The sequence below is a fragment of the Pipra filicauda genome, unplaced genomic scaffold (assembly GCF_003945595.2).
Source record: "Pipra filicauda isolate LSUMZ 115617 unplaced genomic scaffold, ASM394559v2 scaffold9_size5747161_pilon, whole genome shotgun sequence".
NCBI classification, from domain to species: Eukaryota; Metazoa; Chordata; class Aves; order Passeriformes; family Pipridae; genus Pipra; species Pipra filicauda.
In genome coordinates, this window is record NW_024105198.1 from 2,401,823 (window position 1) to 2,425,287 (window position 23,465).

At 55.8% G+C, this 23,465-nt stretch overlaps 3 protein-coding genes across 4 annotated transcripts; all 3 read right to left on the minus strand.

Annotated features, from left to right (window-relative positions):
* Positions 1 to 369: 369 nt before the first annotated feature.
* Positions 370 to 5,395, minus strand: IGBP1 (immunoglobulin binding protein 1). Of its 2 annotated transcripts, none has more exons than XM_027726093.2 (6): positions 5,183 to 5,395; positions 4,361 to 4,666; positions 2,925 to 3,120; positions 1,950 to 2,035; positions 1,204 to 1,316; positions 370 to 868 (listed from the first exon to the last, which is right to left on the minus strand). In XM_027726093.2, the coding sequence occupies exons 1-6, from the start codon at positions 5,368 to 5,370 to the stop codon at positions 723 to 725; spliced, it is 1,035 nt and encodes a 344-aa protein (XP_027581894.2). In that variant the 5' UTR covers positions 5,371 to 5,395; the 3' UTR covers positions 370 to 722. The 2 variants fall into 2 exon arrangements, with proteins under 2 accessions (XP_027581894.2, XP_027581886.2); XM_027726085.2 differs by having other exon boundaries at positions 370 to 871.
* A 3,848-nt stretch (positions 5,396 to 9,243) lies between these two features.
* Positions 9,244 to 13,575, minus strand: LOC113989878 (protein Wnt-11b-like). The gene is made up of 4 exons (XM_027724800.2): positions 13,359 to 13,575; positions 12,671 to 12,948; positions 11,366 to 11,658; positions 9,244 to 11,048 (listed from the first exon to the last, which is right to left on the minus strand). The coding sequence occupies exons 1-4, from the start codon at positions 13,480 to 13,482 to the stop codon at positions 10,874 to 10,876; spliced, it is 870 nt and encodes a 289-aa protein (XP_027580601.2). The 5' UTR covers positions 13,483 to 13,575; the 3' UTR covers positions 9,244 to 10,873.
* A 6,863-nt stretch (positions 13,576 to 20,438) lies between these two features.
* On the minus strand, positions 20,439 to 23,465 carry LOC113989907 (transforming growth factor beta activator LRRC32-like). Its single transcript, XM_027724880.2, has 2 exons — positions 23,067 to 23,465; positions 20,439 to 22,508 (listed from the first exon to the last, which is right to left on the minus strand). The coding sequence occupies exons 1-2, from the start codon at positions 23,289 to 23,291 to the stop codon at positions 20,538 to 20,540; spliced, it is 2,196 nt and encodes a 731-aa protein (XP_027580681.1). The 5' UTR covers positions 23,292 to 23,465; the 3' UTR covers positions 20,439 to 20,537.

Sequence of the window (23,465 nt, forward strand, 5' to 3'; positions counted from 1 at the left end):
TGTCTTTGCTTTTTCATCCCAATATTTTTAACAGATTTAGAAAAAGTGCCAGCCCACAGAGCTTCCAGCTGTGATTCCTCACCCCTTTACCCAGTAACACACCCCGTGTGCCAGGTCAGTGCCAGATACAGCAAGTCAGGATTGGTGCCAGCAGCCATTTAAACCATCTCCAGAGGGATCCAGAAAAGGTTTTCCCCCCATCAGGGTTGTTCTGTTAGATTTCAAAGCACACTGACTACTTTGCCTTGGAATATGGCATCATTTGTCCCAGTTTTCATCCCTGTGGGCTCCACGAGAGGAGCCCAGGGTTGGCCCTCACTGGCTCTGGAAGAGCCCGGGACGAAGAGCAAGGGAATTTCACAGCAGGGATTAGGCAGCACAAAGAGAGTTTATTTTGCTTAAAATAGAGAGAAAAAAAATAAATACAACCACCCACAATACAAAGAGCAGTTTCCAAATCCATGGACTCCCCCTCCAAGGGCTGCCTCCGCCTGGGAGTGCAGAGGGAGCCTGACCCTCACAGAGCTCTGGGCACCTTCCAGCACGACCAGTGCACCCAGTCTGACATGGAATGCAAACCAAAGCAAGGGGTCACGTGTCCTCCTCTGATCCGGCTCCCGGAGGATTCCTGGATGCTCCACATATGTACACTGTATTCCCTCCTCTCTCTCTCTCTCTCTCTCTCTCTCTCTCCAAGTTCTTCTCCCAGGATCCAGGCCTGCTCAGCCCATGTTCTGCCGGTTGCCGTAGCCTCGGGGGTGTGTGTCTTTCCAGTCGTCCCAGTTCCGAGCTTTCTGAAGAGCTTCCTCATCATCCTCCTCCTCTTTCTTCTCCTGCTGCTGCTTCTGCAGCTCTTCATCACTTACACCTGCTGGAGGTGAGGGACAGGGAGGAGATCCCAGGTCAGGCTCTCCAAGGAGAAGCCCAGCCCAGAGCTGGTCTAGGCAGACAGCAGGGATTAGAATCATGGAATGGTTTGGGTTGGAAGGGATCTTAAAGTCCATCCAGTCTCACTCCCCACTAGACCAGGTTGCTCCAAGCTCCATCCAAAAGGCCAAGCACAGTCTGACAATCCAGTTGTTTTCCTAATAAAGCTTGGATTCTTCCTCAGTCAGGGGGTGTTCCACACCCTGCACACATCCCTGTCCACTCAGCCCCCCAGGAGCCTTCCCAAATCCCCCATTCCCACGTTTGCCTCCATACCTGGTGCCCTCTGAGGGACGCTCTGCCCGGACACAATTCCCTGCCTCCGGCGCTGCTCGTACCAGTCGTCCACAGTCATGGTGGGCAGGCCGGGATAACCAGCTCCAAACACTCTGCAGGACACACACAGCCAGGGAAAGGGAGTTAGATCCCTCACAATGAGAGAAACACAGACAACAGGCACAGCACTATTCCATAATCCAATCTGCACTAAGGATTTAAGGCATGTTATCAAGGAGGGCTTGAGGGAGGCTTTGGGGAGATCTAATTGTGGCCTTCCAGTGCCTGAAGGGGCTCCAAGAGAGATGGAGAGGGACTCTGGACAAGGCATGGAGGGACAGGAGAAGGGGGAACAGCTTCCCACTGCCAGAGAACTTCTCCCCTGTGAGGGTGGGGAGGCCCTGGCACAGGTTGCCCAGAGAAGCTGCCCCATCCCTGGAAGTGTCCAAGTCCAGGCTGGATGGGGCTTAGAGCAACTTGGGATAATGGAAAGTGTCCCCAGGATGCCCCTGAGAACTGGACATGGAAGGCTCAGGGAAAATCAAACCACAAGCATGATAGGAAATCTCATTTCTACCCCATTTTGTGCTTTAGCTGCTGAAATTCCTTGCGAGGATCTCAGGGTGCCACAAATAGAGGTGCAGACACAGAGGTTACAACTGGATTTCTGCACTTGGAAGAGTACTTCAGGCCTGATGTGAGAGCACTGCCTCAAAGTGTGGTTAAATAACCCCAACCCCACGTACCTGGCCTGGGCAGTGTCACGGGTCAGGATGAAAGGTCTCACTGGGGCTCTGACGGGCCGGGAGGGGCCGTGGGGAGCTGCTGGAGCCTGGACATGCAAACAACAGTCAGAAGGCAATTGGGGAGATGAGAATCCCACCCTCTGCTTCCCACCCCAGGGTTATTAAAAGTCTTGTAGAAGAGAAACACGTCAGCTCTCAGAGCAGTGCCCCAAGATGGACAATCCAGGCCTGAATACGGTTTAAATCAGGAATTCTATCTATGCTCCTCTACAAATCACTCCCTGTGCCTCTGTAACACCTGCTTGGACCAAAGCAGAGCTGACAGGGCTAAACCAGCTCAGAGCAGGAATTGCTTATTGCTCCAGGGACCCAACGTGCAGCGTCCTGAGCTCGTCATTCCCGACAGGACACTACGGAGGAGCCAAGTCCTGCAGTGCCAAAAATGACCCGCTCCTGCCAACAGGTTGGGCAGGGCTGTGCCAGCTCATTGGGGGCTGTTATTTCCAGCAGACATTCCAGGTGACATAAAGCCTGGAATCAACGCTCTGCACAGGGACTGCAGGCCTGTGGAAGCTTCTGTCATTCCAACAGGCTGATATTCCCATCTGTAACACCTGGACACGCTGCAGACCAGGAGTGGAGGTGTGAAAGACATCACAAGGGGCTTATTTTAATGTATAAATTTAAATGCTCTTCAGAGTTAGGGGCCTACAGAACCCAGCAAAAGCCTTTGCACAGTTGAGCTCTGACATTCCAAGCTCCAGCATTTCACAGTCCAAGACTGTCTGGAATGTGTGGCAGGAGAAGGCAGGAATCAACCCAAAAAGCAGAATTAAACCAAATCCCATCAGCTTGTGCTGGGACTGAGCTCAATTTCAACTGAGAATTCACAGAATAAAACTCCACCTCTGCCACTGAGCCCTCAGGGATTCATTCCCCCCACCCGTGTCCATCCCAGCAGGGATGATCCCGTACCTGTCTGGCCACATCCCTGTTCTTCAGGATCACCATCTCCTGGTCGATGCTCTCCAGCTCCTCCAGGCTGGTGCTGATCCATTTCTGGATCTGCAGGATGTAAAACTCCCGGATCTGATCCTCATCTGCTGTCCCGCTCTCCACGAAGCTCCTCATGGAGGCCAACTTGTTCTCCAGCTCCTTCTTCTGCTTGTACCTGTCCCAAAGGGAACAAAGTGGGATCGTGAAATCATTTTTCTCTATCTCAGCCCAGCCACAGTGTCTTTACTGCGTTTTGTAAGAGGTTCAACGCCATTTCATGTATTTAAAAGAGAAAACCTTATAAAAAATACAATTTTTGTGGTGGTCATGGTGGTTCCTGTTGGAATTCCAGCCCCTCCTGTCTGTTAAAAGCAGCTGTAAAATCACATCAAATTTAGAGGTGCCTCAATTATTTTATTCTTTCCCTAAACAATTAATAATTCTTGAAAACTGAAGCCTTCCAGGTAAAATTAGGCAAGCCTGGAAACATTAATCTCCTGGAGAAAGCAGGACTTGAACTCATCAGCTCCTTCCCTGAGAAAATCCAGTGGAATGGCTATTTTGAATTGCTTCCATGTGAGACAAATATATCAAGAAGATGCTTAAAAAGCAGAATAAATCACTTTTCCAACTTCTGTCTCAGGTGGTTTTGTGTGTGCAGGGGTTTTTTAAATATAATTTTGGCTTTCTGGACTTCTTGACCTGTTTCAGAATTAGTTATTCAAGGGAAGAACTGCCTATATAACAAACTTCCAGGCTAAATTGTTTTACCTTTTCATGAATTAGTTATTAAAGGGAGAACTACCCATATAATACACTTCCAAACTAAATCCTCATGTTCCACTTCCCTCCATTATTGAGTCACCTGAAGAATGAACAGTAAGAGCCAAGGATCAGAAACCTTTGGGAGGTGAGAGGACAAGGAGTACAAAAGAGTCATTCTAAAAAAGAAAGCCCTCCCAGTTAGAATATAAATCATATTTTTGTATCTGTGCAATTTAAGCAGGTCCAGCCCAGTCTGGATCTTTCAGTGCTGCCCATGGGCAAAATCCCACCCTAAGCAAGACAAAGGCACCTCTTTTTCAAGCCCCAATAAACCCACTGTAGGAAAATTCCAAGGTGGGTGGCTTTGTGCTGTAAGAACTGATTATAGGATTAATTATAAGATTAATTATTACAGAGTTAACTAAAAGGTTTTGAGCAGTTTTTCATCAAAAGCCCAGAAAGACACAAATACTCCCCTCCCCAGCCTGTGCACAACCCAGATCATTTAAAAATGTGCCACATCTCTTAAAATGAACATTTTGTGATCCAATTATTCCATTGCCCACGGAAGTAGCCCCTTCTCTGCCCAGTCATGCCCTGCCTGAAGCTCCCCCTTCTCCCAAGGCCCTTTCCCAGTGCCCTGAGCCCACCTCTCGATCTTGGCGTTCCTGCTCATGGCCATGGCCACCAGGTTGGGCTGGGCACCCGGGGGGTTCCCCGAGTCTGGGGGGCTCCCGGTTCCCTCATCCCCGGGAGTGCTGGGAGGCAGCTGGAACGTTCCCAGCCCGTAGCTCCTGCAGAGCTTGAGGAAGTGCAGGAAGTGATCCCGGGCGCTCTCCAGGTGCTGCTGCCGCCTGCTCAGGTCCACCTGCTTCAGCGTCAGGGCTCCCTGGAGCGCGGGCAGCAGCAGGAACTTCAGGTCGGCCGAGGCGACTTCATCCAGCTCCTCGTTCTCACTGCAACGGGAGAGACTGGGGAGTCCAGGGAAGGGAGCTGGGAAGGGGCTGGAGCAGCAGGAGCGGCTGAGGGAGCTGGAGGGGCTCAGCCTGGAGAAAAGGAGGCTCAGGGGGGACCTTCTGGCTCTGCAACTCCCTGACAGGAGGGGGGAGCTGGGGGGGATCGGGCTCTGCTCCCAGGGAACAAGGGACAGGAGGAGAGGGAACGGCCTCAAGCTGTGCCAGGGGAGGGTCAGGTGGGACATCAGGAGGAATTTTTTCCTGGAAAGGGTGGTCGGGCCTTGGCAGGGGCTGCCCAGGGAGGTTTGGAGTCCCCACCCCTGGAGGTGTCCAACGAAGGACTGGCCGTGGCGCTCAGTGCTCTGGGCTGGGGGACAAGGTGGGGATCGAGCATAGGGTGAACTCGATGGTCTTTGAGGGCCTTTCCAACCTCAATGATTCTGGGATTCTCTCCCGTTCCCGCTCCCATCCCGCCCGTGCCCGGCCCCGGGACCCCCCGGCCCGTCCTGCGCTCACCTGAACAGCTCCAGCTCCGCCACCATGGTGGCCGCAAGCCGCAGCGCATCCAAGCCTTGCCGCACCTTGTCCTGCACGGCCGGGGCGCCCGAGGAGGGCTCGGCTCCCGCCTCCACCTCGTCCAAGAGCCGCCGTCCCGCCGCCAGCAGCTCCGCCAGCCGCGGGCTGCCCGCGCCCGCCTCCGCCATCACGGGCCCGGGACCGCCCCCGAACGCCACTTCCGGCGCGTCGGCACCCCCGGCCCTGCCCCGCCGCCATCTTGAGAAGGGCACCGGCAACGCGGTGCCGCCATGTTGGGGAGGTCGGACGGACGGCACTGGGCCCGGTGGGCTCCGCGATCATCCCCGGGCTGTGAAACCCCACGAGACCCCCGCGGTGGGCGCAGGGCGGTGGGTAGGCGCGCCTCGGTGCGGCTCTGGGCTCTCACAGGCCCCCAGTGAGCCCACGCTTTTCCCTGCCAGGTCCTGCCTGGCACCGACCACGCCAGGTCCTGGCAGGGAACCCCTAGGGCAGTCGGCTGGGAAACTGGGAAAAATTGGGACAATTGGATAAATTGCTACAAAACATCCACCTTCCCGTTGTATAAAAGGGATACACAGTATGAATCCTCGATATGAGCTGCTGCTAATAAATATCGATCTGGTTTCAAGCACAGCACCTTCCATTTCATCTCTATTCTCTCTACAGCACAAGGGGGACACAGCACTTTTCTCATTTCTTTTTTATTTATCTCCTAAAATCTCTGAAATTCAACCAGGAACGAGCCAGGTCAGAGTTAAATCTGGGCTTTTAGGAGCTGGCATTGCTCCCTCAGAAACAGAGGTGATAACAGAGATGATTGACCTGGTTGCGAACAGCCACTACTGCTGAGTATTTCTAACTCAGCCTCTAAGAATTACTCAGTTTATGATTTATTCTATTTGTTTTCTTCACACCTATGTCGGATTGTGCCATAAAATGTTACTCACAGAAGCCGGGAGGGTCCTGTCACCTCCCTGGGACCACCCGGCTGGGAGGGATGTCCAGGGCTGGGTCACTGAGGGGTTCCTGCATGGGCAGAAGGTGAGGAACAAGTTGGGAAAATTCATTACTATAATCTTTAGAGGCGGGATGGAGCCAGGAATCCACAGCCATTTGTTCTTCACCGGCAGAAGATGCTCCAGCTACAACCAGTTCACTCCCACCAGAGCGAAGCCTCTCTCCAGGCAGCACCTTCCCCTTCCCATTTGTTAGTTAAAAGCTGCAGGAAACCTGTCACACCATCGCCCCTGCAACTGCCAGGAGCCAAAGTTTCAGCAGCACTTTAAGGACCAGAGCAAAAGACATTTCCAGTGCAAATTCCAGGATTCCACGATCCTAAGGGATGGATGGCTGCTTCCCCTCCAAACCCCACACAGCCATTGCCACATCCCAAAGCTCCCCAGGCTGCAGCTGGTTCCCCCTCAGGTCTCATGGCTCTTACTCACCTCTGTTGATCTGTCCCTGACCCTCAGCTGAAGATCCCCAAGAGGACAATCCCTGTTGTTATTTGTCATCCTCAGAGCATCATGATATTGCTGAGTACCCCAGGAATAAAGGAGAACAGAGATGGAAGGGTTTTTCCTTCAATACAGGCATTTACTCATTTGTGTGTCTCGTGGTGTGACAGTGTAGGGCCCAACCATCCCAAAGGTCAGAGCAACATCCCCCAAATATTTCCAGCAGCACAGGTTGGACAGGGCTTGGAGCAACCTGGTCTAGTGGAAGGTGTCCCTGCCCATGGCAGGGGGTGGAACTGGATGATCCTTAAGGTCCCTCCCAACCCAAACCATTTCAGGATTCCATGATTCTGTAAGATGTTGACCAACAGCTGAGCCCTGTCCCAGGCCTTCTCCTCCTGGCTCAGCTCTCTTGGGAAGAGCACAAGGAAAGGCGGGTGGAGGTCCTGATCCACATTCCAGTCCAAGCTGCAATCCAGGCCTGTAGGGAAGAAACATCCCAACATGTCCTTGAACACAGAGTCATTCTTACTCCAAAATACTTAATTACCAACAGCTTGTTTTCCTTGCTCAGATAACCCTCCTGGAATGAGCTATGCAGCATCCCTCAGTGAATAAGGAAATAAAAGGAAAAATAAATAAGTCCATGAAAATAAGGGACTTTTCTCCAGACTTTGTTGTCTGCACAAGTATGACCAGCAGCAAATGATCACGTTCACACCAGTGTTACTGCCTTAAAACCCAAATTAAAGTCCAGCATAATGGAGAGGAGCCTTTTCAGAGAAAACCCTTTGTCTGGATCTCACCACATTCCATGGAGCAGGATGGTTTTCTTCCCTGCACAAGCCATTCTCCAAGCCATCCCTCCCATGTCAGCTCACAGCATCAGAGTGTGAAAGGCTCCTGCCATGGCTGGGGAGAATTTGGCTCTGAGGAGTCTCATTTCCAGAGAGATGGGTAAACAAAAAGCCACAAGACGTTGGGGAAAAAAAGGCTAATGACAGGAATGTCGAGGAGGTAGATCTGTCACATTAGCAGGGAGGGCTGGGGGGGCAGAGGGCAGTGCCAGCAGCCTGTCACAGCCTGGAGAGGACAAGGAACCGCCTGAGGAAGTGTCTGGAGGGCTGGAAAGCCACAATTGTCAGAGACGGTCTCAATTTTGGGGACACTGCCAGGGATTATCTGGGTCCCTGCCAGAGCTGGAGGTGTTTGGGGTGGAAGAAAAGACACAGAAGGCTCAAGAAAAGCTTTCTTGCACCGATTTCTCTGGCAGAGTGTTGCACTGACTGGTGCTGGAAGCCGCTGGAGAGTGATAACAGGGTCCAAGTTTTCCCATTTTTTACCTCAGGGACTGCTGGCTCGGGCTGGGGGAAGGAGCTCTGTTCCTCTGGCACCTTCCCCCTGGCTTTTCCATCCAAACAGGGTTAGAGGGAGAAAACACAACCAGCCAACGGATCCCCCCAACCCCTGGGGCCAAGCACAGCATCTATTCCCACTGCACCCATCCTCTGGCTCCTGGTCCCCGGGGGTCGTTCCAGCTCAGCAGATCTCACATCCCTGCTAATTCCAGGTGTGGGCCCGGATTCCAACACCCTCCGTCAGAGCATTGTCACCGAGCTGTCACCTCCTTCCTGCCCGACCCTTTGCACCCTCCAACTAATTACTGCGCCTTCCCCTTTCCCGCAGGACACAAACGGAGCCGGGATCCCGGGGGCTGAGTGACCCCTCCAGTCCTTCCCCAGCTCTTCCCTGTCGGGCTTGGAGTCAAGGAGGGAGAGGAGGAGTGGATTCTGCATATTCAGCACTTGACCCTGCTTTTCTTTCCAGGCAGAAATTCCGATGGGAGCTCTCTGGAAGGGGATCGTGACAGCTCCCCCGGGCATTCCTTGCTATTGTGGCTCCTCTCCTCCACCCCAGGCTGTGCGTGTTTGTAGTTACCAAATGCAAATCACATTTCCCACCCTCCTGGCTGGAGCCCTCACTCCACACGATCCTTCCCCCTGTTTTTTCCTCTCACCAGCTCGTTTTGCAACGCTCCGTGGAGTTCGCAGCCCCTCCCGTTGTCACCTCCTCTGATCTGGGGTGCGCTGGGAGCTGGATGGAGGGAGCATTTAAGCAATCCTCCTAATTAAGTACCTGCATCCCTCCGGACACAGAAACTGCAGCTGTTTCGCAGCCTGGCAGCTGAAACTCCCTTTTCCGAGGAATGCAGAGGACTGACCCTAATTGCATTTTAAAAGAAAAACCCGAGATAACTTTTGGCCTTGGGCAGCTGCTCTGGAAGTCTGGCAGCTGCGGCTTTCCTGGCGCTCGGAGAGGGAGAAGGCAGCAGGCAGAGCCAGTAATGGCTCATTAGCAACTGATAACGATAACTGTTAACTCACTCCTTTAACTGCGAGAACACAGGCACAGCCTCCGGCTCCCAGGGTCATCCCAAGCCACCTCTGACTCTCCTTCACTGCTCACGCAGAAACCTGGAGCACATTAAGGGGAGGGGATGGTTTACAAGAAAAGCTCATGAATTGATTCCGTGACCCAGCAGAGACTGTTAAAAATGATTGAATGAATATGGAAATGAGTAATCGTCCAGCTGGACTCGGGCTGAGCGCTGCCAACTCCATTCAGTGGGAATGACAAATAAAGCAGGAGCACACCAGGTCCTGGTGTGAGCTGCGGGAAATCACCCGAGGATTCCCAGCCCATTTACCTGTGGGGTCTCCGCAGCACCTGTGTATTTGGACTCATCCTTTCTCTCCAAGGGCTGCACGAACAGGAATCTCTTATCCCATCCAAGCGCTTGGCCAGATTCCTCACTGAGGAAATGGGGGCCACCAGAGCCCCAACTCCTCACTGTTCACACACACACTTGGCTAGTCCAGCTCATATTCCCAAGGATCAGAAAACAATCCTGGACTGCCTCGGTTTCCAACCACCAGCCCTGAATCCCAGGAAGGCAGATTCTTTGCTGGCTGGTGATAAAACCTTCCATGTGTGAGCAGGAGCTGAGACTGGCAGGTACCTGTAATTACAGACAAATCTGGGGCAGTGAGCAGCAGAAAGAATTAGAAGTGAACTGGTCCTCAGATCCATGTAAGGAAAAGTAAGGACACAGGGCTGTATGGACACAGGGCTTTGTGCCCTCCTTACACCCTCACTTTCTCTGGGCCAGCTGAGAGAGAGATGGAGGAAGGAGGTTGTCCTACAAAACAAGCCATAGAGAGTTAGGATAGAATACATTTATTTAAAAAACACACACCAGAATCCCACTTACAGGAAGTACAGAGACTAAAGATTCATTCTTGCTTCCCCAGGGCCCCAGAGTCATGTCCCCTCTCCAGGCCAGACTTCCAGCACACCTGGTCCTGAGGGAGTGGAAAGAGTGGGCTAAAGACCTCAGTGGTCCAAGAGAAATGGCAGGAAGGACAAGCCATGAGGATTCCATGCATTGAGTGGGCTTCCACCTCCAAGAGGAGCCCAGAGGGCAGAAGCTCCAGTGGTGCCATGGCAGTGTTGGTAACCCACAGCTGGCAGGAGCAGTTTTGCCCTGTTTTAGCAGCCTCCAGGACCTCTCCCGTCCCTGGTCTGTCTGCCACCAATGAGAGCAGCAGCCATGTCTATGCAGGTCCTGGGGAGGATTGATGAGTCCTGGCTCCTGGAGCAATGACTGGTTCTATCTGTGTCCAAGCCTGGTCTTTATTCCGATGCTGCAAGTGGCCCTGGACCAGTGTTTGCTCCAGAGGAGGAACATCCAGTGGTGTTGGGTGAACCCATGGCAGAATTGTCCCCAGAGGAGCTGCCCATGATCCCCTGACCCGAAGCAGCTTTCTGTCCCTCCAGCCTTCTCCCAATGGATAACTCTGCCCCCTTCCCATCCATCACTCCTGGCTGTCAGAACCTCCTGCAAAGGGACAATGGAAGCCCAGGGTCCCCATTCACACTGGAGAGAGGAGCTGTTCCTGTGGAGTGATCAATGGCTGGTCCCAGCTGGAGGCAGGGCTGGACACTGCCCAGCTGCAGGAGGGCAGCCCTTTGTCCTGCCCTCAGGTTTGGGTTGGAAGGGACCGGAGGCTTCCCAGAATCTCTCAGGGTGAGGTTTTCCACGGCAGTGTGAGGCCAGGCTTCCTGCACAGCCCCCTCCTCGCTCGGAGCACCCCCTGGGATGGGTGTCCGGTCTCCAGCTGTTCCTGGAGGGCACCAGCAGAGCCCTGGGCTGTTATTTGCAGACGTGTCTCTCCACCCTGCGCCGGCAGCTCCTGCACACGACGGAGCAGCACCAGCGGTAGCGGCAGTGGCACCGCTCCTCCACCTCCTCCGTGTACGTGTTGTACCCACGGCCACAGCACAGCAGGGCACAGCTGGCACTGCCCACCGAGCTCTTGTTGCACTGCCTGTGGAGAGGAGGGTGCTGAGCTGGGGGACCTGCCCACCCGGGCTGGTCCTGGCCACAGCGGGACCACAGAGCCATGGAATGGTTCGGGTTGGGAGGGACCTTAAAACCCATCCAGTCCCAACCCCTGCCATGGACAGGGACACCTCCCACTAGCCCAAGTTGCTCCAAGTCCCATCTAACCTGGCCCTGGACACTTCCAGGGATGGGGCAGCCACAGCTTCTCTGGGCAACCTGTGCTCAGCCCACCCACACCACTTCCCAGGACCTGCTCTCAAACCCAACAGTACAGACAGTCATGAAATTAGAGCTTATTACCTGTCCTGTGTCCCCAGAGACCCCAGCTGGAGATTTGGGGTGCAGTAGTCAGGAGAGTTGATGAGATAAACCAGATCTGTCTCTGTCACTGGCCTGGCATCCATATCCTTGGCTATCAGCTGCTTCCTGGGCCCTACGAGCCGGTGGGACACCTTGATGGCTGCCAGGTACTTGGACTTGAGGTCAGAGGCAATTTCATCCAGGCTTGACAGTCCCTTCCAGCAGGTCTTCACTGAACAGGAGCCCGAAACACCGTGGCATTTACACTTGGTATCCAGGGAGTCACTCAGCACCTGCAGGGACAGGAAAACAGGGAAGTTTGCTTTCTCCTGGTACCCGCCCCGTGGATTGACTTGCAAGGGCATCCATGGCAAGTTTAAAGAGATGAAAGAGCTCCACTCATTGCCACATTTAAATTAATATAACAGGGCAGTCAGGGCTCAGCCCTCCTTTAATCCCTTCTGATAAGAACCTGATCCTTAAGGAACTACCTGTGGGAGCTGGCACTGGGGCTGGGGAACAGGAGGGCATGAAAGCACAAAACCCAGATGGGCTGGGGAGCTTCTGCTTCCAGTGAGGAGGGTGGAAAGAAGCACTGGGAGTACTGATATGAAGTGGGAGATGTCTTGTGCTGGTTGTGGAAGGGGTGCAGGATGTCTGGGGGAGCAGCTGTGGGGGCAGTCTGCAAAGACACTTTTTAACCATTTAGTTGCCTCTCGATGTTCAGACAACACCCCAACAGCCTGGCTGGAGTCTGACACCCTAAATTGGGCACCTCTGCCCCTGCTCTGGGCTGCTCCAAGGTGTGCTGGGCTGCAGTAGTCCTGGGGCATCCATACCCACCAGTCTGGGCTCCAGCATTCCTGGGGGGTTCCATACCCACCATCCTAGACTGCAGAGTCCCAGTGGGCTCCATACCCACTATCTGACCCACTGTGCAGTCCTGGTGGGCTCTATACCCACCATCGTGGACTGCAGCACCCCGGTGGTCCCACACCTACCCTCCTGGACCTCAGCACCCCAGTGATCCCACACCCACCCTCCTGGACCTCAGCACCCCAGTGATCCCACACCCACCATCCCAGACTGCAGCACCCCAGTGATCCCACACCCACCATCCCAGACTGCAGCACCCCAGTGATCCCACACCCACCCTCCTGGACCGCAGCACCCCAGTGGTCCCACACCCACCCTCCTGGACCTCAGCACCCCAGTGATCCCACACCCACCATCCCAGACTGCAGCACCCCAGTGATCCCACACCCACCATCCCAGACTGCAGCACCCCAGTGGTCCCACACCCACCGTCCTGCCCACGGCGCTGTTGTGCAGGTTCATGGCTTTCCTCCCGTGTGTCCCCAGCTTGCCGGACCTGGAGGAGCTGTCGGCGAAGGCGGCCCCGAGCTGGAGGCCGTAGCTGAGGTTGTCCCCGCAGCCCCCCCACCTGCCCCCCGGGCCGGGGTCCCCGGGGGGGCCGGAGCCGCAGGAGCAGAGCGGGAGCTCTCCCGAGGCGCAGGCCCGGGCGATGCCGTGGGCGATGGTGGCAGCAGCCAGGGCGTACACAAAGGCGGCTTCCCGGGTCCCTGGGAAGAAGAGGGGGAGATGTCCTTCCTCCCTGCCCAGCCAGACACTCCTCCCAAAGACCTCACAATGCAAATAAATGTGTTTCCTAAAAATCTCGCAGCAGGATGAACCCAAGGCTCTCATTTCCCGTGCAGCGTGTTTTTAACCTGTGCCCCCCACACTGTGTTACAGTGTCCATACACAGCTTGTCTTCCCACCTCTCCCCCTTTTTTATGGAGACGTTTGAAATGGAAGTTACTGTCTGTCACCTCCCACAGATGGAATTACGCAGGATTAACACCCTGTAAAGGCAGCAAATTCACTCCACGATGGATACCCAAGGCAGAGCTGAGCTGCAGCAGCACCAAGGTGCTGCCATCCCGGGATGCTCCGTGGGGAGCACGGACACGGCGGGAGGAGCATCCTTTACCTTTCAGCAGGTCAGGGCCAAACCTGGGGGCTCGCTGGATGGAGGAGCAGTTCCACCTCATGTCTGCAAAGCTCTGCTGGCACAGGGCCTGCGTGTGGCGGGCGGCCCGCACGATGCTGGGCATCACCTCCAGGTTCCGGCGGCACAGCTGGAGCTGCTCCGGCACCAGCAGCCGGCAGTGCTGGCTCTCGTTCCAGGACACGCCGCTGCCGCTCTCCGTCAGCCCGCTGTGGGAACAGGAGGGGGTCAGTGGGGCGGGGGACCACGGAACACAGGGGGAGCCCCGAAGGAGGGGAACAGGGAAGGGGGGAATCCCGACTCACAGCCACTGGATGGCTGTGGAGACACCCAGCTGGCACAGCAGCACGGTGGCACTGGGGTGGCCCATGGCCAGGAATGGGACCGGACTGGGGATGGGACTGGGATGGGGACCGGGAGCGGGGCTGGGGCTGCTCGGCACCCCCGCTCCCTTTTATAGCAGCCGGCGGCAGGTCCTGCCCCCGCCCGGGGAGGGGAACAAAGGCAGTTTCGGTGCCATTCACAGCAGGACAGGGACAAGGAGGGGGGGTGGAGGGGGGTCCAGCTGTTTTTGGCAGCGATCATCCCCGAAACAGCACCCGGGAGGGGGTTAAGGGATGAGAGGCTGCAGGATGTTCCCCCAGCACTGCCAAGGCCACCACTGACCCATGTCCCCAAGTGCCTCATCCACAGGGCTTTGAAATCCCTCCAGGGGTGTTACTGCCCTGGGCAGCCTGTGCAACCCTTCCCATGAGGAATTTTTCCCAATATCCAACTAAACCTCCCCTGGCACAACTCGAGGCTGTTCCTCCCATCCTGTCACTGGGAGAAGAGCCCGACCCCCACTATGCTCCAACCTCCTTTCAGGTAGGCAAAGGCTCATGATTTCTGTCTTTGCCCCCTCCCTTATTTGCTTTACAAAAAGCTGAAAAAACACATTCAGATATTCAGATTAAGGCTGGCAGAAATGATGGAGCCAGGAAATGGTGCCTGCCTGGGCAGGAGCTGCTCCAGAGTGACATCCCCATGGGTGGCACATGCCTGTCACAAGGTGGATTTCTCTGAATCTCTCCCTTCCATAAGTACAGAACCAAAAGTGCTGCCTGGTGCCGTGAAGACCTTGAGGAACCAGGTAGGCTGTTTTTTTCCCACCGTGGGAAGTGACATTTGAGACACTAGCTCAGCTGACACCAGGTTTTGGAAACAGTCAAAGGCTGAAGGCTATTCTTTAGGCTTTCACTTTCTCCCTGGCTGGGCAACTTCCACTCTCACTGGAAGGTGCTTTTACCTGCTGCCCACACGGATCCTGAACTCTGGGACAGTCAGTGCACCCCTTAGGGCTGAAACCCAACAGCACTGTGGGGCAGGCGGCAATTTTCTTGGTTTTCTGTGAGTTTTTGGATTTTCAGGCCAACTCAGCTGCTCCCTCCTCAGCCCAAAGTCCCCTCCACCATCCCTGCTGCTTGAGAGAGCTGCTCTTTGTTTTACTCCGGTGGTACCTGAGGGCTGGTGCTGCTGTGTAAGGTCACGGACTGGCTCCGATCCCAGGTGGCAGAGATGAACCTGATCCGCTTCTCCAAGGGCTCTGCAATGAGAAACCACCCCTGTGAACCCCCTGACATGGTGAGTTTTGCTCACACCCATCACAGGACCTCAAGGAGGAGGTAGAGGAGCCCCAGGGAGCAGCACCCACTGTGGGACCAAGTGCTGTGTGACCAGGGCATGGTGCTGCCAGACCCCTCAGGGCCCGGGGTGAGGTTGGGTTCTTCCCCATGGAATTATTCCTAGTCTTTGATGAGAGACCAAGGTCAGACTGACCTCCCACAGCTTCCACCTTTCTTGGGTCAGTTCCTCTGCTGGTCCTCAGGTGCTCTGGAAGTCCCTGGAATTCCTGTCGCACCTCACCTTCCCAGTCATGGCTTTTGCAGATCCTTCTCTTCCCTTGACACACAGACACAGTGACCACACTGCGCCCCTCTCGCTCCAGCCCTGAGGATTTTGGTGTTATGAAATCAGATCCCCCCAAGTTCCCTTTTCAGCCTCAGGCCCTGAGGGGAACACTGAGGGGAAATCTGAGCAGCGTCTGGAGGGATCAGGAATTTTCTGACCAGGAAAAGCTGCTCTTGTCACTGTTGGGAGGTGCCTGGGTGGTTTTTCGGGCATCACGTGCTCAGTGGGCAGAGGGAAGGCAGAGATTCATCCGGCACATGCGAGGCAGGAATTGCCAAGCACAGGCAATGCTGTGTTTTGGGAATGTCTAGGAGATGGGCTTTAATGGCCCTTCCAACCCAAACCACTCCATGATTTTAAGAGATTCCCAACCAAACCGGCCCCATCCCCTGCACAAGGAGGGACCTTTTGCTGTCAGGGCCAGAACAAAGGGGGGATATTGCCACCTTCTGGCCACTGGTTTGGCTCTTAAGGGCCACCACGTGCCCTCGGTCCTGGAGAACCTGCTCCCACCGGCTCCTGGGGTCAACAAGGTGCTTTCCCCCCACTGACCTTGTGCCATTCAGTTAAACTCCTCCTCAAGGTGTGGGTGGTGTCTTGTTGCGGGACCTGGAGCATCTCCAGTGGGTTGCCAGGACAATACTGGTGCTGGACGGCAGCTGGGAAGGCACGTGGGTCCCCAGGGGGTTCAGAAGCTGTGAGCAGTGGTCAGGAAAAGCTGCTGGAGAGCAGGAATGCAGAGAGGAACCATGGGAGGATGGGCTGGCAGGAGGGACTCACTTTGCAGGTGATGGGAGCCATGATCAGCATTGGGATAGGGAGGATTAGTCCCACCCCATCCCTCCCTTTGGAATGTGGAAGACAAGGGCACTGGAAGCAGTGCCAGCACAGGGAGCTGTGACACCAGTGCCCTGCCCAGGGCTGCCTCCTACGAGAGGTACTTTTACCAATCCCTCTTCACAGAAAAGTTTTGCAAGGACTGAGTTGCAGGAAAAAACTAAACCCTTCCTTTTAAAGCCAAACCAACCTTTCTTCGAACGTCAATTCCTCTTCTTAGCTCAGACCTTGAAACAAGTGTAGGGCAAGTGCTAAAAATACCCCTTCCTTCCCCTTCCAGGGCAGACTCTGGGGAAGGAGGGAGGCAGGAGGGGATTCCCAGCCCAGGAAATGCTTCCCTTCCTCGGCCCCCAGCTGGGGCTCCCTCGGTCGGTGCTGAGCAGGGAGAAACACTGGGAAATGTCGTTCTCCACCTGCCTGGTGTTGGCCATCCTGGGGACACTGCCAGAGGGGAAGTAGCACACCTGGTGCTGGGTCAGGGCTTGTCTGCACACAGAGCTGGCTCCTGGGATGGAGGAACATCAGCCAGTTGTCCTGGATGGCCAAAGATGTCCCTCACCACTGGCACTTGGGCAGGGGCCAAAGCAAACACCCCTGAATGGTTTGTGACCCGTGTGAGCACATGGGGACCCCTCCCCACTCACCGTCCTTGCTCCCAAGGGCTTGTGGCTCCCAGGCTCAGGAGGGGCACCTTGGGAGGGGACCTCCCAGGGGTTCCCCTGCCATCAGTGTCCCCCCTCAGGCCCCTGGTGACCTCAGTGCTCCCCACCCCACGCTCACCTACTGCCTGACCACACGAGGAGCCACATCCTTCTGCCCGGGGCTGTGGCAGTGACGCAGTGGCACCGCAGTCATGTGGCACTGACGTCCTGGAGAGGCAGGTTCTGCTCCCCAGCCAGCTCCTGCCACGTCCCAGAGGTTGGGGATGAGATCCCAGCTGCTGGTGGGCACCGTGAGCCTCCTGTCCCCTCCTGAGGCTGGGGACAGTGAGGGTCACCCTGGGTGCCAGTGCCCACCCTGCTGTGGAGCTCTGCTGTCCTTCAGCAAAACCATCTCCTTCCTCTTTCCGAGGCAGTGCTGGAGTCAGGAGCACAGGACGGGTGCTGAGAACGGGCTGGGGGTGGCAGGGACTCAATCCTGCCAGTTTATCCCCTCCAGAGTCACTTCCCAGCGTGACCTGTCCCCACAGCCATCCAGTGCCCCCAAACTGGGAGCAGGGACTGAGGGGCTGCTCCTGCTGGAAGGAGAATCACACCCGGTGACACTCCTTGTGCTGCTGTGACAGAGCTGCCAGGGCAGTGTCCCGGAGCAGCAGCCCAGGGCAGGCTCTGCAGGCACAGCTGGGTTGGGGGGTCCAGGATCCAGCTGCACAACATGTGGCAACATCTGCATCCCCCCCATCCCGGGGAAGTGATGCCCCAGGGGCAGCACAGGGCTGTGCAAGGCAGGGGGGCATGGGGGGACACGCTCCCCATGGGGAGGTCCCAGCCTGGCCAGAGCCCCCCCAGAGAGGAGGAAAGTGTCATGAACAACATGCCCGACCCCACCCTCCAGGCTGGGAACGGCTGCCAGGGGAGTTGTGTTGAGTCAGAGCTGCTGTGGCAGAGAGGGATAATGGGAAGCAGTGGCAGCACAGCCCTAGGCATGGAGGGATGCATGGGCTGGTGTCCTGGAGGTGCCACCAGCCTCCTGTCCCATCCCAAAGCTGTAGAATAAGCACCACATTCCCTAGGAGCACGTCCAAGGCAGCCCAGCACGGGGAGCACGAGGATGGGGATTGATGAGATCAATCCTATTTGGGAATGGGTGTTGCAGCAGTATCAGGAAAAAATAAAAGAAATGGTACCTCCAGCAGCATTTCTGGAGGGGGACATACCTTCAGCTGGGTGAAACAGCCTGAAGCACGTGATCTTCATCTCATCAGCGTTGGTGAGATTCAGGTTCATTTCAGCTCTGCTTAATGCAGAGGGTGAGGAGCATTCTCCCTACTCTGCTGGGCTGTGGTGGCTTGAGGGGTGAGATCTGCCATCAGCTCCCAGGATATTCCTCAGCTCTGGAAGTAGGTGAGGCTCTGGTTCATCCCCATAGAGAGAAAGAGAAAAAAAGAGGGAAAAAAAAAGGAAAAAGGGACTAAAAAGGTGCTATAATTGAGTTGCAGGGAAGATAATTTCCTCCTGGGTTAGAGGAACGGCTTGTTGGAAATTTTTGATAAAAATCTATTATTCTATGAAAATGCAGATCCAGAGAAATGTGAAGGCTTTCCACTGGAAAGAATGAGTTTTGCTGGATTTCTCAACGAGTTCTCTAGAAAATTTGTCAATGGTCACAACATTTCACCCACCGCTGCTTTTTTTTGTCAGACCAAAATTTACACTCTTGCTGCCTCCCAGCCTGACTCAAATGCAACATTTTTGGCATCCTCACTTTATTTGTTCAAATTTCAATATTCCACAGATCTTTTATCCTCCTTTTGGATGAAGAAAAAGCTTGAGATGCCAAGACACGCCTGGGATAGGGAAACCATTTCCCCTAAAGCCTGGGAAGCTCTAGATGAGGGGCAGTGCAGGCACAGGACATACCCCGGGTTTCTCTTGGCCTTGTGCTGGTTCCTGCTGTGAATGTGGTTTGGTCCCACCTCGCTGTCCCCTGTGCCAGCACAGGCCCTGGGTGCTCACCCTGTGCCCTGCTCCTGGCCAAGCTTTTCCTGTGACTGGGAAAAGGGGACATTGCCCTTGGCACTGACGTGGATTCAGTTCTTGTCAAATCCATGAGACACAACCTGGAATCCTGTTTTTCTGTGAATTGGGAAGGCAGACGGACATCAATAGATGTAATAACCCAGCACACCATTTCCCTGGCTCATTTTCCATACCTTCACAGCCCTTCCTTGGCCTTGGAGGTTCTTCAGGCTTTCTTATCTGTTTTAAGCTTAACTTCCCCTCCCCAGGCTCAGGCAGCCTCCCTGTCCCACTGCCAGGCCACCATCCCTCTTCTCCCCCTTTCCCTGAGCTTTACAGAACCCTTAAGGTTGGAAAAGTCCTTTGAGATCATCGAGCCCAGCTTTGTGCCTTTGGGAGCCTTCCCTGTGAGTTAAAACCAGTACCACAAGCCTTCCTCCTGTTTTCAGGACATTTTTTAGCAGATACTTTAATTCCTGAAGGAAACTCCAGGCATCAGCAGCCACTGTCCCCAAGTGCCACCACCCCCCAACAGGCCATCATCCTCCCCCAGCTGCTGCTGCTCCCGGGGACAGGACACATCCTGCGTCAGCAGCGCTGGATAAACACGGCCCGGGAGCACTCAGGAGCTCAGGGCAGTGCCTGGCACCGAGTGCCCGGCAGTGCAGGGTGTCCCTGAGCACCCCGTGGCACGTGGTGTCCCTGCTGCTCCCCACTGTCCCCTCGGTCACCCGGCTCTGGGTGGCACCAAGGCTCCAGCCCTCTGATAGCTTAGCAGCAGCACAAAGGGCAGGATGTTTCCTGGTGACATGTGAGGGAAGCACAGCCTGGGAGGGGTTAAGTGAGGAACAGAGGGCACAAAAACTACACCAGAAACACACACCGAAGGCGACTGCAGCATTCTGGGCTATGGGCAGGTGGCCCCAAAGTGTCCCTGTAACGTCACCGAGTGCTGGGCTGGGGAAGGAGGCTGGCACGATGTGAGGGACACGCTGAGCTCACCCACCTGCTGCCATGGGCCTCCTGGGCACATGGGAAGGCAGGACCCTGCCCCAGAGAGCCCAGGTGCCACCCCAGAACAGGGGACACTTCTGGGGAGAAGCAAAGAAGAGACCCAGGATAGGACCATCTGTCCCTGCCACCGTCACCTCGGGGGTCCAGGCGCCGAGGGTGGGATGTCCTGCACCCACCTGAAGGGCTGGTGACAGCACAGACTCCCACTTCTCTCATTCCCACGATCCCAGTGGGTGAGGAGACACCCATGGCAGTGCCTGGGAGCACTGTAAGCCCTGCCAGCTCCACAGCACCATTCAGATGAAAGCTTGGCAGGGAAAGGCAGCAGAAGGATGAGCAGGGTCCCACAGAACCCCCCTCCCCACCCCAGCACTGCAACCCACCCTCAGAGCCATCACCAAGCACCATTCCCATTTCCTGCCCCTCACCAGACCGAGGAATGCTTCAGGAGCAACAGCAGGTATTTAGCAGAGCTATTAAACCTTCTTAAAAGGCAGACAGGGACTTCTGGGAAAGCTGGGAAACACCCAGGTGGCCCCAATGGAGACAATTCGCATCCCACAGCAGAGTGTGATTGATTTAAAGGGATCCTGCAGGAACCAGTGAGGAGACCACAATAATATGATTAATATTAATATTATTAATAATAATTAGAGTTCTGACTGATTGCTACAGTTCTAGGCTACACTTTGGTGACCATGTCTGGTGACCTCTCCTGGGCTGGCCCCTCTCCTTTGGGGTGGGGCGGGGAGACCCCCACCCTGTTGCTCCGGAGTCCCGCACAGCCCGGAGCCTTCTGGCCTCTCCTCAGGAGGCAGAAAGCCCCGGCACTGAGGAGGGAGAGGCCCACTAGGACCACGAGCAGAGCCAGCGAGCCAGTGCCCTTGGGCTGGGGACAGAGCCACCGGGGAGAGCTGGTGATCCCAGCTGAGACGTTCCAGCCACGGTCCTGGAAGGAGCACCGGGCATCGCCCAGGTCCTGCACAGCCACGCCGGCCGCACGCAGCGAGTCCAGCCAGCCCAGAGAGCAGCAGCTGAAGGGGTTCCCGGCCAGGGACACCTCCCTCAGCCTGTGGGACCGGCTCACGAGTTTTCCCAATGTCTTCAGGCTGTTATTCCGAACGTCCAGGCTTTCCAGTGGGGAGCAGGACAGACCTGCAGGCAAAGCGCTCAGACGGTTCCCGGCGAGGTCCAGGACTCGGAGCGCGCCCAGGCAGGGCAGCGCTGCCCGGCTCTCGTCCATCTGGTTGCCCCTCAGAGAGAGCTCCTGCAGGGAGAGCTCCAGCCCCCCCAGGGCTCCCGTGGGCACAGACAAGTCCCTGTTCCCCGACAGGTCCAGGGAGAGCAGCGGGGTCCTGTGGAAGGCGTGGGGGTGCAGCCTGCTGATGTTGTTCTCGCGAAGGCTGAGGTGCTTCAAGCGAGGCACATTGTAGAAGGGGGTGCAGGTGTCTCCAGGGGCTGGAACGTGAGACCTCCCTCCCAAATCCCCTCCCTGGCCCTCGCAAGGCTGCAGGTGGTTGGAGCCCAGGTCCATGGTTTCCAGCTGAGGCAGAGAATTGAAGAACCAGCGTGGCAGCACTCGGAGGGCATTGCTGTGGAGGTCCAGGGAGCGCACAGAGAGCTCAGTGCGCTCTGCTGGAGCAGGAGAGGGGTCAGCAGACTCTGTGCCATTGGTGAGAGACTCCCTGGCCACCTCCTGGAGACAGTTCATAGCCAGGCTGAGGCTGTGCAGGGAGCCCAGGCTGTGGAAGAAGGCAAATGGGAACAGCTCCAGGCGGTTATTGCTGAGGTCCAAGTCAGCCACGTGTGTCAGAGTGGCCGTGGGACGCACGGTCCTGTTGAACCGCCCCATCTCCTTGTAGGGCAGGACAAAGTCCTCCAGCCGGTGTGAGCCTGGGAGCAGGGAAGCAATAAGGTTGTTGGAGAGGTTTAAGTGTGTGAGATCATTGACTTTGGGGAGCTCTGGAAAATAGAGGAGTCTGTTATGGCTCAAGTCGAGCACTTGGAGCAGGTAGGGCTCCACTCCCTCCTCGGAGGTGAAGAGCTCCAGGGCATTGTGGCTGAGGTTTAAAACTCGCAGCTGTGTGAGGCTGAAGCCAGAGATACACTGGATGGAGTTCAAAGCCAAGTTTACCACCTCCAGCTCTTGCAGAGGCTCAAAAGCTCCCTCCTGGATTTCCATGATGTAGTTGTTGCTGAGATCGAGCTCTCGCAGCCCTGGAGTGCTCCGGAAGGTCCCTGCCAGCAGCTTGGTCATCTTGTTCCTGGAGAGATCCAGCACCCTGAGGCTGGTGAGGTTGCTGATGTACCAGCCTGCCATGTGGCTCTCCAGGTTATTCCCTGACAGGTCCAGGACCTCTATATTCCTGAGCAGATGGAAGGCTTCCCCATTAGCCAAGAAATTCCGGTCCAGGTGGTTTGATCCCAGGAGGAGCGAGCGCAGCTGGGGCAGCTGAGCCAGGGTGGTGGCTGACACGGCTTCCAGCTGGTTGAAGCACATATCCAGGTACTCCAGCTGCCCAAATCCTGGAATGTAGCCGTCTGACAGGTTTCGGATGAAGTTGTTGGAGAGTTCAAGGTGCTTAATTCCTTGGCCAAGCTCCTTGGGAAACTTCTGCAGGCCGACTCCTTTGCAGGACACCTTTGTGGGGCTCTGTGGAAAGACAGGAGAGCTGTGAGCACGAGGGGGGGCTACAAACCACAGCTCCAGCCAAGCCAGCTGCTGTCCAAGATGGGAATGAGCAAGTGGAAATGAGACTGTTCCCTCTTCCCATGCCCAGTTGGTTCAGAGCATCCCTGTTTAGGCAAAGTGCTGTGGTGGGCTCTACCTTCCCTCTCGCTCCAAACTGGTTTCCTCTGGAGTTGGAAGCCTGGATGGGGAGCAGCTGATTTCTCTCTGGGGGGGACAGAAACCAGCTGTTCCCCATCCAGGCTCCCAAATGCCTTTCTAACATTGATGGTAGCTGTTGGAATCCCTGTGCTCCATCCTGCCTTTGAGCATCTTGGGCACAGCAGGGACATGGTAACAGCTGGATGCTGGGATCACCTCACAGGAGACTGGTTCGCAGATAGGAAAAGAGGAGAGGCTGGGAAGGTTAAAGAGATGGAGGGAGGTGAGAGCCATGGGGAGGAGACCCAGAGGGATGCTCACAGCCCCAGCGATGCTGCTGGAGCCATACCAGCCCAGGTGCTCCTGGGAAAACAGCCTTACCTGCTGGCAGGGCATGGACCTGGGCCTCGAATCCGTGCTAGACCGGGCTCTGAGGATGGATGGGAGCAGCCAGAGCAGCAAATATCCCCTTTCAGCCAAGAGCATGTTGGGCTGCGGGCGCTGCCAGCCCCGTCCCGCTCCTCCGGCGCTCTCCGGCAAGCTGGGCAGGAGCCAGGCTCTGTATAAATAGGCTTCAGGATGGGATGGGGGAAGGAGATAAGGCATGTGGGTGTTCGTAGCTACGGAAGTGGGAAAAGAAAGACATAAGCCTGAAGAGGGGGAAAAACAGTGCAGAAAGCACTGCAGGGAAGGGAAAGAGAAACGGCGGGATGGGAGGAGGGTGCTCAGGTGATCGGGGTGACCGAGCGTGACATCAAACGCCAGGAGGCAGAAGTGGCA